General features: G+C 35.9%; 1 protein-coding gene across 1 annotated transcript in view; it reads left to right on the forward strand.

Annotated features, from left to right (window-relative positions):
- LOC117411047 (CUB and sushi domain-containing protein 1-like) overlaps positions 1-26,649 on the forward strand; it is a 615,018-nt gene that overhangs the window by 395,487 nt on the left and 192,882 nt on the right. The window contains exons 11-12 of the mRNA XM_034921683.2: positions 24,111-24,214; positions 25,110-25,222. Coding sequence (XP_034777574.2) covers positions 24,111-24,214; positions 25,110-25,222 — 217 coding nt within the window. The remainder of the gene's footprint in view (positions 1-24,110; positions 24,215-25,109; positions 25,223-26,649) is intronic.

Genomic DNA, 26,649 nt, shown 5'->3' on the forward strand with positions numbered 1-26,649 from the left:
ATTTGTGTTTCCTTCCATTTGATGATGAAAATATCCTTCTGCCTGGTGTTGATGGCTGAAGTGTAATGCTGACTCCAGGGATCAGCTTATGTTGCGCATCAGCACACACAATGGCTTCCATGCTGGCTCCAGGGATCAACCACAGTGTGGTCTCCCCAGCGCATCAGCATGACAACTGTCTGGATTGAGCTAAGTAGGGTACATCTCTGTGGTCTTCAAGTGAGCACCTTCCGTCCTTGGTGTTTTGTCGACTAGCCCACGACACCTCGAGACCTCAACAGTACCATCAGCCAATCAGCTTCACCAATCGGTGCTACATCACAGCGTCAGCTGTGAATTAAATTTAAAATCAATCCGCGCAAGTACCAGATTTTTCATTTAGACTTGACTTAAAGAGTAATTAGCGGGGTTCTGAAAAATATAGCTTTAATTTTCATTCATTATCTGTAGTACAAAAATCAGTTCATACCAGTAAACACCATATAAGAAAAAAGGTTGAATAATAATAATAATAATAATAATAATAATAATAATAATAATAATAACAACAACAACAAAGTAGCCCTAGTAGTTGTTTCTTGTTATTTCTGTAACATTGGCACTTTTCATTGTTTTTCGTTTTATGAAAAACAATGGTGCAAACTTAGCACAGTAGTATGTGCTTTGTGATTATGGCCCACATTATTTAAGCAAACAAGCTCTATTTAGTCAACAATTGTACATCTGTGTAGGTTTTATTGCAGTGCTGGTAGTGATTGAAAAGTAAATCCAAAAACACCAAGGTGATTCCCATATTCAAAACAGGTTGGGAACCACTCATATATTGGATTAAGTTTGTACCAAGTTGTGCTGTCACCTGGACGGCACAAAGGATTTAAACAACATATAATTGCAAGAGTATTTTACCAAGGGATTTCATTAAAAGTAAAATAGAAGTCAACATGGACAACATGTACTTTTTTTGATAAAAGGCACATCAGTACTGACAGTGTACGCTAGTGGCATAATCTATTTCCTTCCTAGTGAAAACAGTTTATCTTTTTCTAATGTATTCATCAAAGCACTGCGGGTAAAGACATGAACCACTCAGGAAAAGGGATCAAAGCATTCCCTAATAATTACACCATGGTATTAATGTGCTACCAATCTTTAAATTAGCACACAAATGACATTGGGATTCAGAGTGCTAAATTATCATGTCACAAATGTGAAAGACAGGTGAACAAAAATGATGATATTTAAAGATTTTCCACTTACAAAAGAAAAATGATTTTTATAAAATCACTTTCTGTTTTCAAGTATCATTAAAGGGTCAAGTCCTAATAAAATGCAGAATGGCTATTGGTGGTAATCTCTTCCTTTAGTTCAGTAAATTATACCAAAGAGGTGTTTATATACTTGAAAATGTTTTTTTTTTTTTTTTTTTAGGTGGCAGTGCGGTTTTAAAAAACAATTGATCTACCTGTGGATGATCTAAATACCACCACACTTTTAACACTATAATTTTCCTTAAGGGCCTAGGTTTGTTTTGTTGGATCCCTAGCTACCATTCTTTTTAATGTCAGTAAATACATTAAATGCTTCCACAGCTTGCCGTTATGCCCTTTATCATGTAGAGAACGATTCGGCTGCTTAGACTTCCTAAATTGGAGGCACACGAATTAATAATCTTTATTTCCCCTAATTAAAATAAAACAAGCTACTACCGTATGTTCCAGTAAACCTATTTGCTTTGTTAACCTAAAGCATCCAGTAGTACCGTAACTGCATTGATCTACCCAATCTTCCACATTTGGCAGATGAGTAGCGCATTCAGTACTGATCTTTAGCTCTCCCTCTGAAGGGAAAAATCTTCCACACAGCTTCACTGTTCCCAATTTTTAAACAAAAATCTGCTTTACAGAAATTGAAAAATACATTTCACTAGTACCCAACTATAGTAGGGTCTTATTCTGGAATCTGATAAGAAACTTTCCCCAGAATCTAATACTGTAGGTTTAGAACTTGAAAATGAAGAAGAATTCACCATTAGACACAATACTTATTGTGAATGATAACAATGATCATAGGTATTATCTACACTATCAAAATATGAAATGGTCAAGCATGATGAGCAACAAGTACCAATGATTTTTTGTGGCATATTGAAATATTGCAGATCAGTGCAACAGTTTACAAAAGACAGTTTACAAGCAGTTCTGGCAAACACAATAAAATGTTAGTAACTGTAATTTAGTCCCTTAGCAACCAATGCACAATACAAAATTCACTGAAACTCATATGGTAATTGTAAGAGTCATCATATGGTACATACCTTTGTATAGTTTTAACAGCAACGTATGCTTTAAATGATAGAACATGGTACACCCATTTTTTATTTACATTTAACATCACGGCCAGAAAAAGAAGTAAGGGACAAAAAACTTGTTTTGCAGGATAGCGCTAATAAAAAGTGCTTCAGAATCAGTGTACTGTTAATAAAATGGAATGTGCTGTATGACACATAGCTACTGTAAAGCTTATACTCTCCTCAAAAAAGATACGGGAGCCGTCAATGTTCCCTAATACCAACCATTTGTGTTTTGCTCTCAGCAGGTGGGTGGCTTATTTTGTCAAATTTCATGTCATGTTCATTTGTTCTATTTTATTTCTGATAGAAATACAATTTTTTCCAAATGGTATAACAAATGTAGTCCCCAGTGTATAATAATTTTGATTAAATGTGTATACATACTGAGCAAGGGTTACAAGATTTTTCCAAAAATATATTGTAGGCTAGTATTTCTTCAAATAGGATATTATTTTTGCATTAGCCACAACACTGCTGATGTTATAATAAGGGTCAAATTTAAATACACAAATTAATTTGACATATGGAACATGCCAGTAAACGACTCCACAAGTTATACAGTAATGTGGTACAGTCACCATATCTTAAGGGTGTTTTTGAATTAGACAAAATAAAAGCTGTCACAGCGAATAACCATTGCTGTCTTTTTTTATGCATAATCCGATCGAATTATCTGTCACAACTGAAGTGTTTTTTTCTTGTTGGTCATGCAATATAAATAAGCAAGTAAATTGACGTTTAAACCCATTAGGCTGAATCAGAACACATATGTTAACATCTATGTACCTGTGACTTTTTGGCTTGGCATGATTTGTCTATAAAATTAATATTTATTGTTTATATGTCTGATGGTGTAATGATTCTTCTTTCACCAGATCAGAAACAAAACAAGCATATATACATGCTGGCAGTGGATAAGGAGGAAGATAAAGTATTTTTTGAAATAGGTCTATTATTCAAATAGCACAGGGTTGATTGAAATTGTCACTGTACCACAGCTTTCAAGGCAATTCTGTTTATTTTTAATAACATTTAACATCTAGCTTTTACTTTATGGTGATGAGTTCACAAAAACTGCACACAATTTGTTCAATTAGTATTAGATAACATACATTCAAGAAAAGAATGATTCGTTTTTAAGCATTAAGCTAAAGTAGAATAATTTGATACACATTAAAGATTATGCTGTTCTTGTTTGGTGGTTTGATTAAAGCTTTAAGCATTGCACTATCACAGAACATTGCGTGACTCATTATACTAATGTATTTGTTGATTGTAAGAAAAAATGAAACTCCATTGGTGTGAACTGAAAATCACTCTTATTTATCAACTGAAGAACTGCAGTACAATGATCACTATACATACAAAATTGAAATACTACAGTGCTATTCACAGAGGAAATACATTTGATTTATTTGATTTTTTTTTTTTAACGATCACCATGACAACAACATCTTCAGATGTGGATTACTATATTTAATTCTATGTAGGAACACAACTCAGAATTCTATTCTAAAGCTTATGATATATACTACTCAACACAACCTAGGGTTGTTCATAACTCTATGACATATAAACTGTTGAAAATGATTGAACTGATTTCGGTGCTGTATTAAAAGACACTAGTATATTTAATGATCTAGCCGGTACCTTTTTGCCTTTTTGAGAATTATACAGTTTGCAAATGATGAACGGTATGAAAAACAAAACAAAACTAAAAATTAAATGGAACGTGTACAATAAAAAAAATGTCCTGTTCCATGGTCTGAGTGACAAAAAAGTGTTCTGTAATGATTTATTTTAGGGTGCAAAATGAGAAAGGAAATTACTAGTTTTTCACAACCGAAATGTCAAAAGCCCCAAAAAAGCGCAAGTCACTCCTGATTAGTGGAATAAGAGGACAGTAAAAATACTTTAAATTTAATTTAAAGCAACTAAGGCACCATTATTGTTTTCAAACATTCACTACATGTCACAGTGGTCTTCATTGCCTTTTATCCTAACTATGTCTATTTCTATCTAATCCCACAAAAGTAACTTCCCCACTTGCTATTGTACAAGACTTCCACCGGCTACATAGATATTTGCCTTCTTGAGAGACAGCCCTGCTTGCGTTGGAAAGAGGACAGTCAGTGCTTTAAAATGAGGTCCTACTTGTGTATTTCCGGAAGTTAACTATGTTAGAAGATAGCCGTGAATGCCAGTGCAGTAAACAAACATTTTCACACAAAATCTTTACAAAATAAGAGGAATGGCGACATTGAAGGCACAAGGACCTATTTTCCAATAAATATATATATTTGTTTTTCGTGTTTGTGGATCACATGCACAAGACAGGAGCTGTTAGGGTTATGTTACCGTGGTCGCAAAAGTTTCATTGTACACTGTCAGATTTGAGCTGGCTGTGCTAAAATATTTTTTACAAACAATAAGTGTTTTTTTTCTTAAAAAAAATCTCTCTTTTTCTGCTGTTTTTTGTTATCTGCATTGAACAGGGTGTTTCAGACTATTTCACTTTTTTTCTGGAAGCCTAGTGTGTGCACATTCATTTCATGTATGACATGTACCTGTAACCTGTATAGTTAAAGAGTTATAGCCACAAATCTAACAACAGTGAAAAACAGGTGAAAATAGCTTGGACCCTAAATTAAAATATTTTGTTAGGCTGCTGCCTCCCAGTGCTACTACCTAACTGATGCATTCACTGTTAATTATTTAAGTGAAAGTGCCCATCAATGATGGCTCTACCGTGTGATAGTTGACCGTGGCGAGAGTTATGCGTCCCGAGCCAAAGGCGAGGGCGCTAACGAAAGTCAAGGTCAACTAACACATGGTAGAGCCATCATCGAGAGGGCACTATCGCTGTTAGAAAACGATTTTTACCATTGTTTTCTTTTAAAAAAACACCTTAAAATCTAGATTTACCTTGAACTTGTACTGATTCGTTGAGTACCTTTCCGCTGAGTAAAAACGTTCTAAGAAAATAGTCCCGAACATTTTTTAATAAAAAAATAAGGATGACATACTGTGGCAAAGTGCCCCGCCCCTGTGTGCATTTGTGTGTTCTGTGTATGTATGTATGCGTGCGTATGTTAATGTTGGTGTATAGATTGGTACACGGGATATAAACGGGTCTGTGTTTCACGTATATTTAAAAAGTGTAGATTTGTATGTAGGCACGAGGAGGGCACAAATCACTTCACGTGCTGGTTAAATGTAATATGTGAGCACGGGGTTGCACAGAATTAATTCACGTGCTGGGATTCAAGTGAATAATTAATTAGTAATTGAATCCCAGCACAACAGTATAAATAGGCACATTTTTAGTCAGTCAGGGTTAGGTGTTCGGAAGAGGAGAACGGGTGAGAGAGAGAGGATAGTTAAAATCATTAAAAGTAAACGTAAAGTGTTTGTTCTCACCGTGTTTGTTTGTCTCTCCGTGCACCGTTTGTTTAGTGTTAGTCCGTTTTGTCTGTCTTTTTATTTTGGCTACAAGTGCCGTGTCCTGTGTTTTTGTTGTTTCAAACCTTTTATTTTCTGTCTGTTTATTAAATGCTGAGCGCGATCACGCGCTCAGCCTAACCAAAATCCAAGCCTCTGTGTTTGTATTCCTTCCTGCTTCTGGTCTGACGCCACCCACTCTGGCCGTCTTTGTGACACATACATATAAAGAGAAAAAACAATGAGTTTTTATTTAGTAATTTTATTAACTTGTTAGGGTTTTATTGAACTTATTACTGCTTGTTATTGGAGCGTCAGGGAGTGGATTGGCTGGCGCGATAATGACAGGAACAGGATTCACGGCTTGATTGGATGGTTTTTAGTCTTGTTTGGAGGATCCAGCCGAGGATAGTATTGTAGACCAGTTGTGTTTTTGCTGAACATTTGCTGTCCAATAGTTGTGAATTGAGCTTTCATTACAGTGTCCTGTTACAGACATGATTTCTCTTGTCTCCAGACCAGCGTCAGAATAGAAGTTGAAAAGCTGTTGCTCTCACACAGTGATTTGTGAACCTTTTGGTAAGATTAGCTTTTTCACTGATGGTAGCCATTAAATTGCCAAGCATGTTTTTTCCCCAGTGGTTTGTAGGTATACCAATTAGGTTGTGTAGCAGCATTTTCAGGAGAGAAAGACTTTGGCTGAAGGTAGAAACATGGTGAGTTAGGAGGCCTTTTAAGATAGTATTTAATGTAATTTAAAAAAGCCTGTGTACACGCGGATTGATTTTAAATTGAATTCACATTTGGTGCCGAGACATTCCAGTGAGCATCTACCATCTATTAGAGCCCACTAGAGCTGGAAGCTGATTGGCTGACAGTACTAAATCAGTTTTTTAATGTGTTATTTTTTTTTTTTTAATTCCTTCTTATATACATTCCAACACCATACTGCAAACATGTGTGCACTCTCTGGTTCCCCTCAATAAAGTGTACTATATATACATTGGAAGTAAAGGTGTTTTAAAGTTAGATGGAATTCTCAAAAGATTTGTGAAATATTTCTTTATTGGGGTGCTAATAACATACACAATAACAACTGATTAATTTGTGAGTTATATAGTCTTTTTTGTATCTTGGTATCAAACAGGAAAAATGTCTGTCATCCGTTACCATTGACAATATCATTGTAATGTATTGAGTAATTGTTCCTAATATATCCGGTTCAAATTTGGTCCAGCTTAATGTCTCTGCGTTGTGTTGTATTTCATTTCTAGTTGGCCCTCTCTGCTACTCTGTCATTCTTTCCTTATCTCACACATTGATGACAATGATACTTGGGTACGGCAGGCAATTTATTCAACAGCATAATATCACAGCAGCTGTTAAAATAAAAAACACATTTCAGTTTCAGGCAGCTTTATTTGCTTTCCCAATTCCCTCTTTCCATTCGAGAAGCACCTGGGCCACATTTGTATAGACAGTGTACAGAAATATATGTATTTGCAGAAAGTAAAATAAAGTCCTGCTTACATATTATTGCTGTACCATCATTATAATAAATCCTGTCGTTAAACCTTTATATATAAACAGCCTCATAAAAAAAAAAAAAAACATTCAACACTATTATAAACAACAGATAAAAGGGAGGACAACATACCTGTTAAAATAAACAAAAACGCATTTAAGTTTCAGGCAGCTTCATTTGTTTCTCCAATTCCGATAACAAAATAAAATAATAAATATACCTGAAGAGCAATTCTGATTAGGCCAAAGCCCAGCGGGACACATTGCAGTACTGTATACATAGCAACCACATGTAGATGCAATAATAATAAATGCACATAAAAACAATATATATTAAGAACATAGCGCACTTATATGAGAATAATGCATTACAGGGTGTGGTTATTGTATACAGCTGTCAATCACTATTGGGCACTTTCATGTTAATAAAATTGAAGTGTAAAAGCAGAGAAGACGCCATGAAGCTTACCCTCTTTCCATTCGAGAACAGACTGGGAAGACGTAACCTGGAACCGGAACTATTCAAGAGGCCGTTGTTTACTCCCTTTATTCACCACAAGTTGTTAGTGTAGCTGACCCTAGTACAATAATTGACTTTTGGAGGAATTAAATTAAAGTCTATATTAGCTCTGTTACAGTAAAACTACTGGAAACTTGGTAGAAAAAGATACAACTGAGGTCCAACAACTAAAAGCAGTTGGATCACAAGTTTCTAAGTGCCACTATAGATGATGTTACTGCAATAACTTGGTCAATTGCTCACAAAACAACCTGAAATTTGGCAGAAAGTCAGATAAAACCAAGGTCCAGAATCCTATTTAAAATCAGTTGGATCTCGGAGTCGCTGTAATTAAAGACATTTTTGCATGACTACAAGACAAAACATCCTCAATGTTCATGTTGTTTAATTTTAATAAACTAATATTATATAAGTATTTTTTGTAGAATTATTCTCAACACAGCAGGTACATCTGTTAGCATGTGGCAGATTTGCCATACTTAGTTTAATGCATATTGACTACATAAATCAATCTAAATGAACCATTGTCTGAGGTTTTATTATCAGTTAGTCAGGAAATCTGGTGTGGGTGTTGTGAAATTGACAAATGTTCAGATTAACATTTAAAATGTTATTTTGTGTGTTGTTAAACACCTAACAAGATTAATCAAGCAAACTGAAAGCAAAACCATTTTCACAGACTTGTGATCGATGACTCATTTTGGCGAACACCTATTCCCACTTACAGCCCAAAACAATACATTCTGCCTATAGTTTATGTAACCTCTATAAACGCAGGGCCCTTTTCATTCATACCAATTTACATATTTGGTGTTAATGGCTTCAATAATCCAGAGATATCTGGTACTAGTTTCTCTAAAAAGACATTTCCCTTCAAGTGGTTATTAGATTTAAATCATTTGTCCAGGAATCGCAGACAACTGGATTTCATATATAAATATGAATTTATGTTTTCCTTATAGTGTATATGTTTGGACCCAATGCCAGAATACAACCCCATACACTTGGGGTTAATTAACATTTTTAGAACCCTAAAGTCACTGAACACATCTTTTAAACAACCAGCAACACACAAAACAAAAACTCACCAAACTCCCTCCTCCAAATGGAGCCCTGGGCTCTCCTTTTATGTGAAGTGCCTGCTCCCAATTAGCACCAATCATTCCATTTGGGAGCAGCCACATTCTCACATGTTCTTGGCAGGGACAGGAATTAACCCCATCCCTGCCAACCACCACTAAAACACACACAAAACACTACAATATTTACACCACAATGTCGGCAATGTCAAACTAGGCTATTGGAAATAAAATTCAAAAATTATTAAAGTTAATGCACTAATAAATACATTGCAGGCCTATGCTTTTAAATAAAATTATCAAACCATCTGATTTAGTTATTTATTTATATATTAATAGTGTATGAAACTAAAGACGATCCTGTATGAAGAGAAATTAAAGCTAACTTACTTTAAGAAAGTAACATACTGTATTGTATTTATTGTATGTTCATCCACAACTTTAAACGCTCAATTATAAATCTTACGTAAAACTATACAAATAAACAACTGTGTACAATTCTACCGTAGACCGTGTAGATTTCGTTTTCATCCCTTCATGTAAAAGCGAGACTAGTTGGAATTATTCACCAGGGCAGCCCCAATTGTGTCAAACTATTTGGAAAAAATATCAAACCATCCGATTTATTTATTTAAAGTACAAAATATTCCTTTCACAAACTGTACTAGAACTTTTGTAGTACTGAATAACAACGTTTAAGAAGATCATTATATGTATTATATAAGATACCTTGTTTTACCTTACAAGTGAAGAACTGTCTGCTCTGCCACAAAATTGATTCTGTAGTGAATTGTTATACGAATGTCTTGAGACTTAGATTCCTGAAAATATAGGTGAAAACCAATATAGGTTAGAATCTAATTTTGTACTATGCCTAATACTCAGCATCCATTCATGGGTAAAGTTGAAACTGTCCTCCAATTTAAAGTGTTATTGGGTTATGTTGAATCCGACATGATGCTTATTTACCATGCATGAATCATCTGTCAGAAATAACAGAAATAAACAAAATAACAGAATTAACTGAACAACAAATGACCCACAGGAATTATAATCAATACACATTTATTGCATACAGTATATATTTTTCCTGAAATAAAATATACTGTGTATTAATTTATACAGTGTGATATGCAGTATGTATTTATCTTTATCTATCACAATGAAGAAAGAACCATTATTTCAGTAGTTTATAGCTAGTCACAAGTGCATCTACTTACAGGGAAATCTTATTTAGAATGTCAGCCTTTTCAATCGAACAACAACAAAAACCTGGTACATTGAGAGACTACTGCACATGTTCTAGATGCTTGTGGTGGATAACCAGAAGTGGTCTAGAAGTTTTATACTCCATTCCACCTTACAATAGAGCCTTTTGGAGTATGTAGAACACAATGGCAGCTACTGTCCTTTGGTTTGTTATTCATGCTCCCATGCAAATCCTAACAAGCGCAAAGACCACCTGAGCCACATTACCAAACGGAATGTTTCCACTTCAAGCTGGCAGGTTCAAAAGACTTGTTCACAGATTGTTTGTGACACAAAGGGAATTATCTGATGCATCCACTAGGTCTATGTTTAAAGCAGCATCGTCTGATCCTCAAGAGGGATCTGTGCATCTTTTCCCTGTGGCATGGCCTTGAAGGCTGTTTCATTAATTCGGTGGAATTATCAGCAATGTAACATTCGGAAGTGATTCGTAATACCACTGCTTAGAATCCTTTGCATCTTGAGGGAAGAAAAGTAGATGTGTTTCCATCAACAAGACAAACACATTTCTACCAAACTTGCAACATTTTGCACAAAAATATATGGAAATCTTATCATACAAAAACAGGTTTCTATCAAACTGAACTGTACGTAATTACGAGTTAAAATAAAATGGTTACTGCATACATTTTCTTGATCTGAACAAAAAAAAAGTTTGCATTTCCATCCATTTTTTTCTATTCGCTCGCTAGACTAGCGTCTAAACTCTAGTGAATAACCTACTGCGCTGAGCATTCTGATTAGCCTATATAATGCATCTTTACACCATGGAGCAAAGACATGTTTATGTACATATAAATAATAATAGATGGGCTTCAGTGAGTTACAGGAAAATAATTCCGTCTAGGGTTTGTGTGGCGTCATAAACTATGAGACCGTTAGATATATAATGTGTGTGTATTGGACTGACCAAACAGGGAGGAAAGGAGAGAGAGAGGGAGGGGGTTGTACACCATTGTTGCGGTGGGAGGGGGGGCGAGATTGCAGAGCGGGTAAAAGCCGGACCAAGACAAAACTGCCCGGACGGGGCATTAAAAGGGGTCTGGTCGCCTTAAATCCTACACCACGCAATTACTTGTCATCTGTAGCCTCCAAATTCAAAAGAATTATCATTGTACAACTTTTCGTATTTTTTTTATCACTTAAAATGCTGCTGTACACGTCAGTCGCATTTTACCATCCTTGTATTAAGAAACAAATCAATTCCCATTATAGATATATAAATATATATGTAACAAATTAATGCACTTATCCGTCACACGCGATTTCCGTCCAGTTTTCTAATACAAAGCCCATCTCTCAATATTACAATTTATTTGATTTAACATCAATATATAGTACTTTTATGAAGATTCCTTTTATTATTATTTATTTCTTAGCAGACGTCCTTAAATAAAAATACGTTTCAAGAATCACAGTACAAGTATTAATACAATTAAGAACAAGATAAAATACAATGACTTCGGATCTAGCAATTACAAGTATGACAAAATACGATTCAATAACGGTATTGTGACAAGGTACTCATGTCACACGTGTGGGTAACCGCATTGCAAGACAGAAGAGTTGGAGTTGAAACGCCAGCACAGGCGTACAAGATTTATTAAACACAAAACAGAAAGTAAACAAACAGGTCATGTGACGCTACCAACGATAACACACAGAGGGCACATACAAGACAGGCAGGCAGTAAGTCTCAATCGAGCACCCATCTGTAAACAATCGTTTCAACAAACATAACAACTCCAAAAAGCACACAAATCAAACCTGTTTCCACATATAAATTACACCAACACCAACTGCCTCCTGAGGAATGTTTGAAAGAAAACAGTAACGAAATGAAAAAGGAAAGAATGTACACTTACATGCTGAATACAGTAATTACATGTCCTTTCTCTTGAAAAAACTATCCAGCGTAGATTGCTCCTCACGCCAGTTGCCTGGTTGCAGTTTGTGTGAAGATGACTGACAAGCAACGATTGCATTCGTCATGCATGATTCGTACTACAATAGGTAATCTTTGAATTAGCGTTATCTTTGAATTAGTCAACCATGATCTTTGTTTTCACTGAGAGAATAACACACTTGACACTGGAGAAAGTTCAGTGTCAGTCAGTACTGAGATTGTTGTAATAGGGCTAATTTGCATTGAAAATATCGGTTCTTGCTGTTGGGATCGTTAAAATCGGGTGTTCGTTATAAGAAGGGTTTGTTATAGTGAAGTTAGTCTGTATATATATATATATATATATATATATATATATATATATATATATATATATATATAAATTGGGATGCACACAAAAGGTTTAAATCATTAGAACAGTGTACACAGCTGAAGAAGTGTTTATTAATGTGGCACACTTAATTTTGTTCAGAATGTGTTGATTTTCTTAAATAGATAAAGCACTGCAGCGTCTTTTTGAAAAGTAAGTCACATTGCACTGCAGGGGTACATCTGCAGTAGCTTGATTTTGAGATTTCTTTCCCATTGTAATGCAGTTTTTAGAGAACATTCTCATTGTATATTCATTACAGATTATGTTTAAGTGAGCTGACAGAAAATGTTCTGTTTACCAGTGCCTGCTGACTTGACTTTGAATTACTTCCCAGTGTGTTACATGGTCTATTAGTTGCATTCTTCACAATACTCTGCATATGTTTTAAGACATAACAATGCCACAGTACCATCTCTGAAATATACCCTATTAAAAGTGTGTAATGGACACATATTTTTATTTCTTTCTTTTTTAAATGATAAATTATCCCTTTAACTTAAAATTTAATTTGATATTAACGTGATCATTTTTACTGTGAGAATAAACTATTAGAAACTGATGCTCACTGAATCTGCCAAATAATTGTGCAGTAAATAACATTAAACTCTGCTGGATTTCCAGATAAACTGATGTCAGTTTGTCCCAGTGAGTCACAAAATGATATGTATTAGCTGAACTCTAGATTAATACTGTACAGTATGAAGTTTTGATGTAGAATTTCCTATTACGGTACTATAATATACTATTTTTGTGACACTCTGATTAACACCCCCTGACATTTTGTAACATCCTTACTATGGCAAGCCAAATTATCACAATGTTGTCCAGATATCTTAAAAATAAGGCCTTGTGAAAATCACAGAAATTTGCTTTAAAATTCACGGCAGCGTCACGGGTAAAATGTCGTATTTCACGGAATGTGCACAGAACTATTTTTTAAATTATGTGTACAGATTTCTTATTTTTTTAAAACATCAAATATAGAGAGAAATGCACTAACATCAAAATCAACATCAAAGTTATTCAAGCACTTTATAATAGCTTGTGAAACGGTGTTGTAATTAACAGCCTGTAAGTAAAGTGTGTCTGTCTGCAAGGACAGCTTTCAGTTCTAGTATGTCAGATGCTTGTTCACCATTTAGGTCTTGCAAAACAAATACAATGTGTAACCCATACTGATCTTGTGCATCAGTCAACTCTTCAGTGACCACTGACAAGCAACCAGACTGTTTTACCAATTCCATAATCTCCTGCTTGTGATACTTGGCAACTTTAGTTAAGTATTAATGTTTCAGCTGGGCTGATGAAGGAATCACTCCACCATTTGCTACACTCAGTCTGAAGAATTTATGTAACTTTTGGTTGTCCAATTTTTCAAGAGGGACATTTGCGCAAACAAACCCCTCTGTCAAGTCAAATTTTAATGTGTTTCGTGCTTCACTGTTTTCAGTGGACTTTGGGAATATGGAAGTCACAGTTTTGTCTTTGTTTCTTTGCAAGTAAAGCAGTCACAGTACTGCTGTGGACATATTTGCCTTTCTCTTTCGGTGAATACTTGAATCCAAATGCCTGTCAACAGCCGATTCTCAGTAGTGAGCTACAGTAACGTTGCAGGACGTACAGAAGAGCTTACCTCCATCGCTGTGTAAAACTCCTGCTGGATACTGCTTTACGTGATCCGCTGCAGACATCCATTTTCTTGTTTACAGTGTGTAGTATTTAAATTTCCTGCCTAGATTGCATGTAGCCACATGGCATAATCACTGCACAGCACTGTGCATGACGAATATGATTTTTATTAATGTGATTTTTTCTGGTATGAAATACAAATAATAATTATGAAATAATGTATTTTTATTTCTTAACCCTTTGCGGTCCTATTTACAATTTTCCCTTTCCAGTCCGGTCAAAAAGACGTAAAGCACAGGTCTCCAGTCGTTTTTTCTCCGGAAAAAGCAGAGAAAACCATTCAATGGCCGAGTGAGAACGATAGGAGCCGAGAGAAGCCGAAAAAAGGGGCGGATCTGAGCAATACACATAGCCCCGGCACCACAGAGATAACATGGCCATAAACAAACAAGATAGCTGCTTCCGCATCCAGCGCTCAAAGAATATCATGGACATTTGCAGAGCTTTTTGAGATGTTATAGTAATAAAATAATAACTTGGATCGCATTATTGAGGAGTTTGGTGATAAAACGAGTGACCAGGAGATGATTTATCAGTATGCACGACTATGAAGAGGTGTGTGAAAAATACAGTGAACAAGGGGTGGGGCGGGGCTGGAGATGAAGTAATGAGTGTCCTGTTGATATGCAGTGCCTTTTAAACCTGTTTTACTGTGAAAAAAATGCTTTTAAACAACAGCTAAGGGTTGAGAATATTGTAAAAATTGCAGTATTGGGCTAATTTCATGATTTCTGCGTAGCCCATGAAATCACGATTTACACAGGGCCTTACTTAAAATATATATAACATTTTAAGATATCTGTAAATCAATTCGAGATATTTAAAAATTTAATCAAGATATTTAAAATTGATTTAGAAATATCTTTAATATGTAGATGTTATGCTAAACTGTAATTTAGAGTTATCTGAAAAAATGATTTCAAGATATCTTTAAGTGAACAGGAAGTAATTTAGAGATATCTAAATTCTAGAGGTATTACAACCAAAACTCGTCTAGGACAACTGGAAGCTGCCCGAGGCTGGAAAATGCTGGCAGATGTTGGACAACAGCTTATTTTGCCACTACTAACTTTCGACCTGATATTGTCTTGTGGTCGGGATCAGTACGCCTTGTTCACCTGGTAGAGTTAACAGTGCCATGGGAGGATGCTGTGGATGAGGCGTATGAAAGGAAGAAACTTCGGTACGCTCAACTGGCTGCTGAGCGGAACAACGAGGATGGAGAGTCCAGGTTTACCCAGTGGAGATGGGTTGTCGAGGATTTGTGGCACACTCCACAACCCAGTTTCTCAGAGACATTGGATTCAGTGGTCAAGAGTTGCGACGCGTAGTGAAGAACTTATCTGAAGCAGCAGAGAGGAGCAGCAACTGGCTCTGGGTGAGACGAAAAGATTCTGGTTGGGGCCTCAAGCATCGTAGAAAGAAAGCAATGTCGATGTAAAGGAAGGTAAGTAAGCTGGGCTTAGCTGAGTGGGGGATGGATCGGGGTGATGCTGAGATGCCAGAATCACTGTCGAGCACTCTTAAGGTGTCATGGGCTAGTCAACAAAACACCAAGGATGGAAGATGCCCACTTGAAAGGGTACATCAGCACTACATGAACAATAAAACATAAAATATCCCACCTTGCTGTTCTGAATGTATTTTGTCATTGTATAATAATCTGTATGTGCCCATATATCTGTATAGTGCCACACTGCTATGTCCATAATTACTGTTCTCGAGTATCTCTTCTGAGCCAAAAAATATGACTTCCTCATGTACCCTCACATGTACTCTGAAGATGTCTACTACACAAAACGAAAGCAGGTTCCTTCCTTATGGAAAATTAGACAGACCATGTTTGTCACACAGGCTAGTGTGTTTCCACACGGAGGTAATGTAGCTAATACAATGCTTCAGTGGGAATGTGCTGGAAGAGAAGAGATGCTCGAGAATAGTAATTTGGGACATAGCAGTGTGGCATTATGTGGTTATCTGGTAGCATACAGATTATTATACAATGACCAAATAGATTCGGAACAGCAAGGTGGGATAGTTTATGTTTTGTCTTTCATGTAGTGCTGCTGTACCCTTGAAGACCCCAGAGAAGTATCCTACTCAGCTCAGTCCAGGCGGTTGTCATGCTGATGCGCTAGGGAGGCCGCACAGTGGTTGATCCCTGGAGCCAGCATTTATTGCCGCTGTGTGTGCTGATTTCAATTTCAATTTTGAGAACACTGATAATGAAATTAAATTCAATTTAAACTAACATGTTTTTTGAGTAAGTAAATAGGATTACAATTATTATTTACATGTATTAATGTATTTTTTTCATGAGTGAAGACTCAATCGTGGCTTTGCTGCTGGTGAGGTTAAAGCCACAGGTAAAACCTATTAAATATTTTCTGTAACACAAACTGTATCCAACAACAATGTAATAACACAGTAATAACACATGAGTGTGCAGTTACAATGCAACAATATGCCTAATTGCAACATGGATATTGTTAGCAGTTGCTAGATACTTTTGTAATTACTCTGCCTTACACATGTACCTTTTGCATTTACAATTGAATAATTAACAGTGTAATTAAAGTATTGTTAAAGACACTTAATATAAAGTTACCCTAAGAAATAATACCCAATAGTCTTGGTATTACCTACTAGATAATCTACAGTATCTTTATGAACTTTCTTTAGTGTATGAATAATTTTTTTAATGTGTTTTATTTTGTTTTTGTTTTGTTCTGTATTGAACTGCTGTTATAGTAACAATATCAAAATATACTGTACACACTGTAACCTGAGATGGGGAAAGTTACAATTGTTGTCTAATTGTAAATAAACCAAAATAAAGGGGAATGGTATAACATGGTTAAATACAAAAAAAATGAATAGGGGTCTAAAATGTTGCAGAGTATTATCAGTTGTAATTTATTGAATGTATGGTAGAAAAAGAAACATACATACTGTATTGTAAGGCTAACAAATGTAGCTTTGTACATCTAGTGAAATATTAAAAGCCATCGGTTTCTCAAGCACTCATTTTATTGAAGGTTGACTGAGGCTCTTTTTCTCTATGCTGTTTTTTTTGTTGCCATAACTGGTGGAGAAATATATTGGTAATTCTGTCAGTGTAGAACAAAATAATCAATACAGCCCTTTAATGTCTGCTAGTCAAGCCTATTGAAGAAACTATCACCATGATGTACTGTCATGTTATGATTGTGTTTGTATAGGCTTTGAGAGGTTTTGTTTATCTTGTTGCAAAGTCTTGTGTAAAGAGCATATCGCTGTGTGACAAGGTAATTTGTGAAGGTTATATTTTAGCCTATTAAAATAAATGCTCATCCAAACCGCCTGCTTCTCAACAAAGTTTGACATTTTACCACTGTGCTTGTATCAAATGCTTTGGTTTGTTCTGTTTAGTTGAACATTTACTTTTGAACAGGGACAAACTTGGTGAACATCTCAAATTTAAGGAGGACATGCTGACAACAGAAGAAAATAAATGGAGAGTTTAATTAATAAAACCAGGGCCTTTGGATTTTAGTCAACAATGGGGAAGGGAATATGAGAATAGTCTGAAATTACTTATCTAGTTTTACTTGCAAATATGTGATAAGTACTGAGATTGATTTGATTAGTTATAGTGTGAATAGTCATACCTAGGTTCCTATCCAGTAAACAATCTATGTTTTTTAAACCATTTAAATATCCATTTTTACATTTACTTTCATTTAAAAGTGATTAATTACACTTCCCCCTTTCCAATGTCCCATCCCTGCATGCGATTATTTCTTTGTGTACTCAGCCAATCATTTTTTCAAGCCTTTGAGGATGGGATTTAGAATGTGGCAGTGTCAGTCAAGATCATTTCAACTTGGTAGGCTAATGTGTGTCTGTCTATTACCATTTAACTCCACTCAGATGAGCCTGTCAGAAAGGTTCATTTTTAAATCATTACTGGCTGCTAAAAGGAAAATAGTGCTAGGAACACACATATTGTAATGTCGCTGTTGAGAAATGACAGGCTTTCTATTTAATATTATAATCATAAATGACAGGTTGGTATTTAATTGCTAATTTATGTCTTGGATTTTACAATATCCCTGCACCTCATTTTGAGCCCTGCAAAAACTGTGTGTAAACTAAGTATAGATGATTTCACTTCATATTGGGTTTGTTTGACCAAAAAGGGCTACAGTGCTCTAAAATTGAAAACAATCATGCTGTGTTTTATGCAGTGGAATATTCTGTTCAACTGAAGAAGCATGTGCAAATGTGTTTTAAAAGGATTTAATGGTGTTTTATGGCCAATACATGGAAATACTCTAAGATAAAAGACATTGCCAACATACTGTGTAACTAATGGATACCAGGGTGGAAAAGAAAAACATTGTGTCATTAATTGGCAGAAAAACAGTGGCCCTATGACCTTGAAAAAGTCATGGTCCCTCAGGTGTGAACTGCAAGGTCTTGGTGAGAGACATTCCTCAGACAAATGTGAAACTCACTGGAATCCAGCAAGAAATATCGTTCTATCAGATATGCTTTTTAAAACCAGACCCTGCCTTTAGTTGGATTTCTTAATTAGCCCGTTGCATATATGTGAGGTAGTACTTCAATTGTCTGAACATTTTAGTTGTTTATATGCACACTATACCGTACACAGATAAAGGCCTCCCAAGTTCTCTACAGTTATTTTGAAACAAAGGCCTCAACTGCACACTCAGTAAAATTGATTTCTAAAGGCACACAAATACTATGTTATTATCTGCAGTTGCAGGCAGATTTAAAATGCAAACTTGTCAAGCACAATAATAACATAATCTGTGTGTGTCAAAAGATTTTCAGCTTTAGTCTTTAGATAAACCCGAACAATGTAATATGCCGTGCAATGATATACTTTTTCGTGTTTTGCTCCCAGTGTCAAAATATACCAAAAGGGATTTTAACTGTAGCAATGCATTTTCATATTGGATTTGTAACATGTTTTTTTTTTTTTTTTACAACAGCGTATGATTCTTGAGTCAACACACAAAATGTCAATTATAATCAATTGTTCTACTATAATGACATTATCACAGAGGTCTCTGATCTTTTGAAATATGTTGGGCTGTTTCATGTTACCCCAGATTGATACAGTTGTCACAGTTTCCAAATAATTCAATAGGTATTAGGAAATATTAATGACTAAAAAGGTGCAGTGTACATCTTGTGGATGCGATATAAAAGTAGACACCCTGGTGTGGCAAAGTGGTAAGCAGTGTGCAGGTGCAGGTGATCAATAACCAGACAGACAATGATAATCCAGGTGCAATGGAGGTTTATTTTTATAGTTTCCAAGTGGTCTCATGACCCAAAGACAGTAACAATAAACAATAATGATGAAAAGCAATACATCAGCGTGTATTGCTTTATTTGTAATCCGCGGGTTGGCCCGGTAATGGTATTTATTGTCCAAAAATAATACACAGTCCCGTTTCCTTCAAATACCCACACAAAACACTAAACACAAACACCAGTCCTCAGTGTGTGCTCCAGTGCTTGTGGTGCAAAGACAGTTTATGGTGCAAACAAAGTGATGTGTTGTCCGGGTTTAGTGCTGGCCGTTGGCGACAGCTCCGGATCATGTTAGTTGTCTCAATAACACACAAGTACAATTTAATACAAAATAAACAAACAAACAAAACACTACGTCCCCTTTTTATACCGTCACCCATGACACCTTGGTCAACGAGTGCATCCGCTCCTCCAATTAGTGGATGCCACTCCGTTTCCCATCTGGGTCATTGGTTTTGTGTACCGTACGAGCAACATTAAAAAAAACAATTGCTAAAACGTCACTTACTTACTTACTTGTTTGTTTGTTTATTCGTTTGGCCCTTGTGCCTTTTTGTTTTATTGCTCGCTCTCTCCGCTCCCCGTACTCTCCTCTGTACACCCAACCTCGAGTGCAGAGAGCTGCAGGTTTATATACTCTGGCCGAGGGATTAACTAGTTGGTAATTATCTTATTATCCCTCGGCCAGAGTCTGCATGCGTTTGGTAAGGATGCATGACTGTCAGCTAGTTAAATAATCAGTAGCTGATCAGCCATGCATCCTCACGGGGTTTTTAAATATAATAATAAAAGACGCGGCGATTTTACCCGCGCCACAAACAAAAATACAAATAATAATAAATAGGGGCGGGACACTCTGCCACAGGGTGAAATACAGTAAAGTACATAACTTTTACATTTTGTTTACAGTTGTATGTGATCATCCCTGGTAATACAATTACAGTGGTTCTATTTTGTGCTTCCCTGATAATTCAATTGGACAGGACTTTTTGAATACTTTTTCATATTTTGTATCTCGATCTCTTTTGACTAATGTAAATGTGACTTTTTTTTTCTAAAAAGTCCACAACTGTGACTCACCTACCTTTTCAGCTTATAAGTTTAGAAATGAACATATATTTATAATAGCAGTTAATTCTCCTAAACTGTAAGCTTAATTACATCTAAGCCGCCTGGAGGTGGAAAGTAAAACATTTAAGCTATTAAAATAGTAAGCTATCGCTTTATTTATTATTTTTACTAATGATATAGGTACTGTATAAAGTGGTGCCCAAAGGTAAATGTTTCCAATACAGTAGTTAACTGTATTGGAAACATTTACAGTAGTTCAAGTATTACATACTTTTTAAATACTACTCCCAGTTTTATTAATTAAAAACGTAATGTGATAATAATATGTGAAAACAAAATACAGGATGCATGAGCTCTGAAAGAACAGTGTGGCCGGCGGTCCCCTCTGACTTGCTGCGGCGAGGACCCCCCTTTTAACGAAGGCATGAGTAGCTGTGACTGACTTGAGGCCGGGGGAAGTGAGACTCAATAACCCCCAAAAGGATGGACCACCGGCTCCCCGCAAGGGCCGCACCTGTGAAGACAAACACAAGACTGAGTGCCAATGCGCAACAAAAAACAGGGAAGAAGGACAAACAAGGTCAAAGAGAGAGATGGTTAGTAAGATGGGCTATGTGCAACCCTCCGCTCGGTGGAGAGGAAAAACTCCCTCTGTTAGGAGGAAACCTCTGGTGGTCCTGGCGGGACGGGTGCCCCCACTCCGGGCATACTAGCAATTGATTGATGAGCTGCTGAGATGTCTGTAGGAAGAGAACGAATGTAGGAGTGGACTGCTGCTGATGACCTGTGACCCATAGTTTTTATAAGGTGATGACTAACATTGGCTTTTGCTGCTGATGAAGCTGTGCCGATCCTGAATGAGTGTGGGGTATAGAACTGGGGAGACAGACCTGTCTGGAGATAAAAGAAGAAAGGTGAATTGCGAACCAGTGTCTTATAATGACATTACGGGATCAGTCAATAAACAGGGGAACTAGGGAACTGGATAGTGATGGTACCGTGAATGCTGTACTTCTTAGAAATCCGAAGAATGCTGACAGGCACATAGCATCCATCACCAGGTTGTCAAATGGGTTGAGACATCCTGAGCGCAAAATTGAAATTAATTGGGAAAGAACGTCTGTAGCTATTGGTAGTCTGGATGGAGATGACGGGGAAAGACTCTTGGAAATTCCTCTGAGTGTGAGGCACACTGTGGGGATGGAAAAAACTGTCGGCAAGGGGATGGACAAGCTACGATCAAAGCTATCTGCCTATTTAAGCGACATCACAATCTATGTTCTTTCTCTTGCGTTTGCTTTTTTGCATACGTTGCAGGAAACCTCCCTGCCAGATTCTCCTGAAAATATCTATCTAACTATATGAACATGTAGGTAAAGTGTGATTTACAATGTCAAATAATACATGTGGTAGCAAAGTTTCCAGGCTCCTGCCATGATTCACCCACAGCATCTGAGCCTATGTGAAATGTATATCTGTGTATACAGTCTTCCTACATATTTTGTATTTTTTTGTTATTTTTACATGTTACATATATAGGTGGCATGGTCTCTCTCGCTGTGCATAACTTGATCTCTCTCTCCTGACAATAAAATCCCCATCCCGTCGCTATAAGGAAACACTATGTTATAACTGTTTACTAATAATAAAAACTGGTTTATTGATTGATTGGCTTAAATAGATTTCATTTCACATCAAGAACATACCACTGACTGTGTTGTCCGCGCATCAATATATTTAATTACGTATGCATTTAAAACAACATTCTCTGACCATATCATTTTACCTCAAATCACTTTGGAATCTAAATTAATTGTCGGAAGTGTTTTCTTTCTGATAAGAGCCATTTGCCCCTGCATAGCCTATACTCTCAACCCTCCCATAAGGGCCAGCAAACAATAGCTATGGCTCCTCAAACAATAACTTCCATTAACAGCAAACAAGACTTATTCAGGTCGTAACTGTACGCCTGCTAGCGGTTAGGTGTAAGGCTGATAGTTAAATTTAAAAGAAAATCAGCTTTAAATATTGTAAAATAACATTTAGTTTAGCAAAAGCCAAAGATGGGTGGAATAGTACATTGGTTTGATGATTTACAGTACCACCGTGCAATGCGTCGCAAAAGAATCATACGGGACAGACTTAATCCGTTGGATATGTTTGATGATCTTGAGCTGTATCAGTGCTATCGATTACCAAGACATAACCTCCTTTGTCTTATAGATGAAATGTAAGATGACCTTCAATATATGTACCAAAGGAATTCTTATCCTTATCTGCTGAATTACAGACACTCATAGGGTTACGCTTTTTAGCAAGTGGATGTTTTCTCAACCTGCTAAGCGACATGATCCATGTGAACAGAACGATTTCTTGTAGGGCGATCCTTCGTGTGGTACTTGCCCTTAAAAGATGGATGGGTTACTATGTACTGTATACTTTCCAAGGGATCAGCAAAGGATAGATAATAGCCAACAATTTATCCTTCTGACTAAATATTACTGTCGTGTTAAGCTTAGAATTAAGAATGTCCTTGTTCTCTTTATATAGAGACAGCAGTGTTTGTTTGTGATCTGTAAAGTTTTTTTTTCTCGACATTTTTGCTCATAGAATGCGAAAGCCAACACGTGAAACTATCTCAGTTTTCATTCTCTGCTGCGCCTCGGTCGCAACGCGGTTGTTACTACGCCAGGGATGGTTTTGCTTTGGTGCACTTGGCGTGGAATTTATTTTTAAATCGGGCTTAAGTTGAAAGTAGTAACAACGACGTAATCTACGCCTGCTTGGTGCACTCCGCCCCTGGTGTGGCTTTTTCCATATGGCAAGACTTGCAAAACACATTCAACTGACTATAAACAGTACAGTAGAAGAAAATAAAATCATACATTTAAAAAAACTGTTTTTTGGGAGTCACTTTAGTTACTACTGCCAAGTTAGAATAAAGGATGGAGGGACATTGCTGTGATTACCTTTATAAGATCAAGTTTAAGGGAAAACTAAGGTATTCCTACAGCAATCCCAGATTATTCAAATGCTGTTTTTAGACAGCTCTAAACACTCACATACAAGTCAATATTGCAATATGTGGAAATATTTGGAGACATAATTGGGACAAACTTGGCCCCCACAAGTTTGCCCCAATTGAGTTTTGTTTAACTTAGGCACTTTTATATTACATCTTTACAGACCTGACACTTTTTTTTTTTGGATGACTGGTGCCTTTCTTTTTAAATGGCTTGTTTGTGTATATGAAATGTTTTTGGACAGACGGACAGTTTTACTACAGTACTTTGTTCATTTGTTCAATGCAATTGATTTAAGTCAACCCAGAAAGGTGTAATGCAATGTATTTATGTACCCTTTTGATATTACTGTATGTTAATAATATATTTACAGTCTGTATCAATTAGGTTGAGCTAGCAAGTTAATACAAACACAGTTCTGCATTTATTATTGGATGTTACTGGGTTTTGCACAGTATTACTTACTAAATTGTACATTATTACTGTATCATTTTATTTTTTCTGCTTCATTACACAAAATGGGTTTATTTTCAACAGGTCATCAAGCTTGCTTTTGAAGAGTTTGATCTTGAAAGAGGCTATGATACAGTAACTGTGGGAGATGGTGGGAAGATTGGTGATGCAAGAACAGTGTTGTATGTGTAAGTACAAGTACAAAAGTGTGTCCAAGTGTTTTTTTTTTTTAAATCTGCTTTCAGTGTTAACATGATAGTGTCTAATAATGGACACTCTCGGTTTTTAATAAAATAAGAATTAGAAGAAGAAAAACGAAGACAAGAAGATGGAACAATTGAACCTGAATTTAAACCGATGAATAAGTCAAAAAGGCGAACAAATGTGTCAAATAGAAGCAACGGCACAAAAGGAGCTTTGATCTCAGATCTCTTTCCAAGGGATGAAATACCATTGCACACCAGATGTTCCTTTCTTATTTTATATCTAACTTTGCAATTGTCGTACAAAAATGATTTTGGATACAAAACCATATATATTCAGTCTATTGGTTCATGTGTTAAAAATGACAGCAACCAATGATATTTGTTAGGGAGACACCTTACCTTCATGCAGTAGTAGAGTTTTTTAAAGCATCTTTTTTTGATGAATGTACAAGTACGCTAACTCATGTGGTGTGCAGTCAACTTAAGCATGACATTTACAGATGACAGAAGATAACTGGCAGAACAAATTCACTGTGCAATGGCCTTAAGTATATCGTCCTTTATTATTGTGGCTCTGACTGGACTTCAGCATAGCCCACCAGAAGATGGTATGGCGGAATGCACACAGGGGTGTATATTTAAAAGATTGAAAGTGAAATTACTCTGTGGATCTTTTTGTTCTCGTGGAAACAGTTTTTTTTAAAAGGTTAAGGGTTTCAGAGTGAAATAATGAGCGCCTTACTTTAAGCTTTCATTTGTTACAGTTCTAGTATCCAAAAGAAAAAAAACAAAGATTTTATTTTTATGTATTTTACATTCATACAAGAATGTAACAGTAATACTTCATAACAGTTTTTTTTTTTTTTTAATACTGAAGTCTTACAGGATCCAGTGTTCCTGACCTGATTGTGAGTTTGAGCAACCAGATGTGGCTTCATCTTCAGTCTGATGACAGTATTGGATCTCAGGGTTTTAAGGCAATCTATGAAGGTTAGTCCAGTTATGCAGATTACTTTTATAATTGGTTACAAAAAATCTAAACTTGGGATATTATGCGCATATGCATTTGCATTAGTGTTAAAATAGATTTTCCTTTCTTTCACTAGTGTATGTCAAGTGAGTTTACAAGACAGAAAATACCAACCACCCAATTGAAGCGGTGGTCACAACCTACTCTAATCTTTGATTTAAAGAAACATGATTAACAGAACTTCCTGATTTTTTTTTAGAAGTAAAGATTACTTATCATGAAATTCATGCAAAATGTTTTATATAACGTTATCTCCTACTGTGCCACTGTAAAATCTTTATTTAAGCAATAAATCATTGATTTACTCCAGGAGAAAACACGTTGGGGCAGAGATTAAGAATATATTTTCATTACAGTTACAGCAAATCTCAGGAAAGGTGCTTATTCTTTTGTTTGTTGTTGTATATATTACAGAAATGTTCCAATTTTACAAACCCTATCATGTCTATCTGGGTTTACAACATATTAAAGTGTTCTACTTCTTATCCTAGTTTTGTTGAGAATGGTGAATGTAATTATTTGTTTCCTGTCATATTCCCTCATAGCGCAAAAAGTAGTATTATGCTAATACGACTAATACCATTATTTTTAAATGCATGAAAAATAGTTTGAGCTACCCCGTCTCTATCAGGTGATGTGATTCCCAGTGTCAGTGCCTCAGTGTTGCTGGATAAATATGAACAAAGGCTTTAATTCAAAACAAAATTCATCAGGCAAAAGTGATGATTCATATTATATGTGTAATGCTTTTGAATTGAAATACTTACTGCAGTAAACTTTTACAGCATAAGGGATGTTTCAAAATAAACAGTTTCACGCAAAGACTCAAATGTTAATAATCTAAATGCTGTTCTTCAAAAGAGTTCAGAACCTGCGTTTTACATTTAGAAATATTCATAAGATTTAGTATAACACATTTGTAAGTATTGCTACCTAATTATGTTATATTAATATTTATGATTCCACCAATTTTAATTAAGCATGTCAAACTGCTGCTTGAGAGGTTATTTAAATCCGTGGAGCAGGCTTTTCAAGTGGTGAGCAGTACCATCTGCGTCAGTAAACACTAATAGGTAGAATGTGCCTTCACAACATAACAGCTAATCCATTCAGGACATCAGATGGTTATTCCCTTTTTTATATGATGAATAATAATTAAGTTGTACTAATAAGTCTCATGTTTACAGGGAATAATCTTTAGCGTTGGTGAACTCATTATGCCAATCATTCAAGTACTTACATTGTCCCGATTAAATAAATAAATAAATAAACAGAAGCAGAAACCATCATGATGTCTTTAATTTCAATAAATTAAATACAGAACTATATAAAAACTTAATTATGAAAGGAACAGTAGACAAAGATGGGTCTTTTGAAGCTAAACAAG

This window comes from Acipenser ruthenus, chromosome 6 (assembly GCF_902713425.1).
Source record: "Acipenser ruthenus chromosome 6, fAciRut3.2 maternal haplotype, whole genome shotgun sequence".
Classification (NCBI taxonomy): domain Eukaryota; kingdom Metazoa; phylum Chordata; class Actinopteri; order Acipenseriformes; family Acipenseridae; genus Acipenser; species Acipenser ruthenus.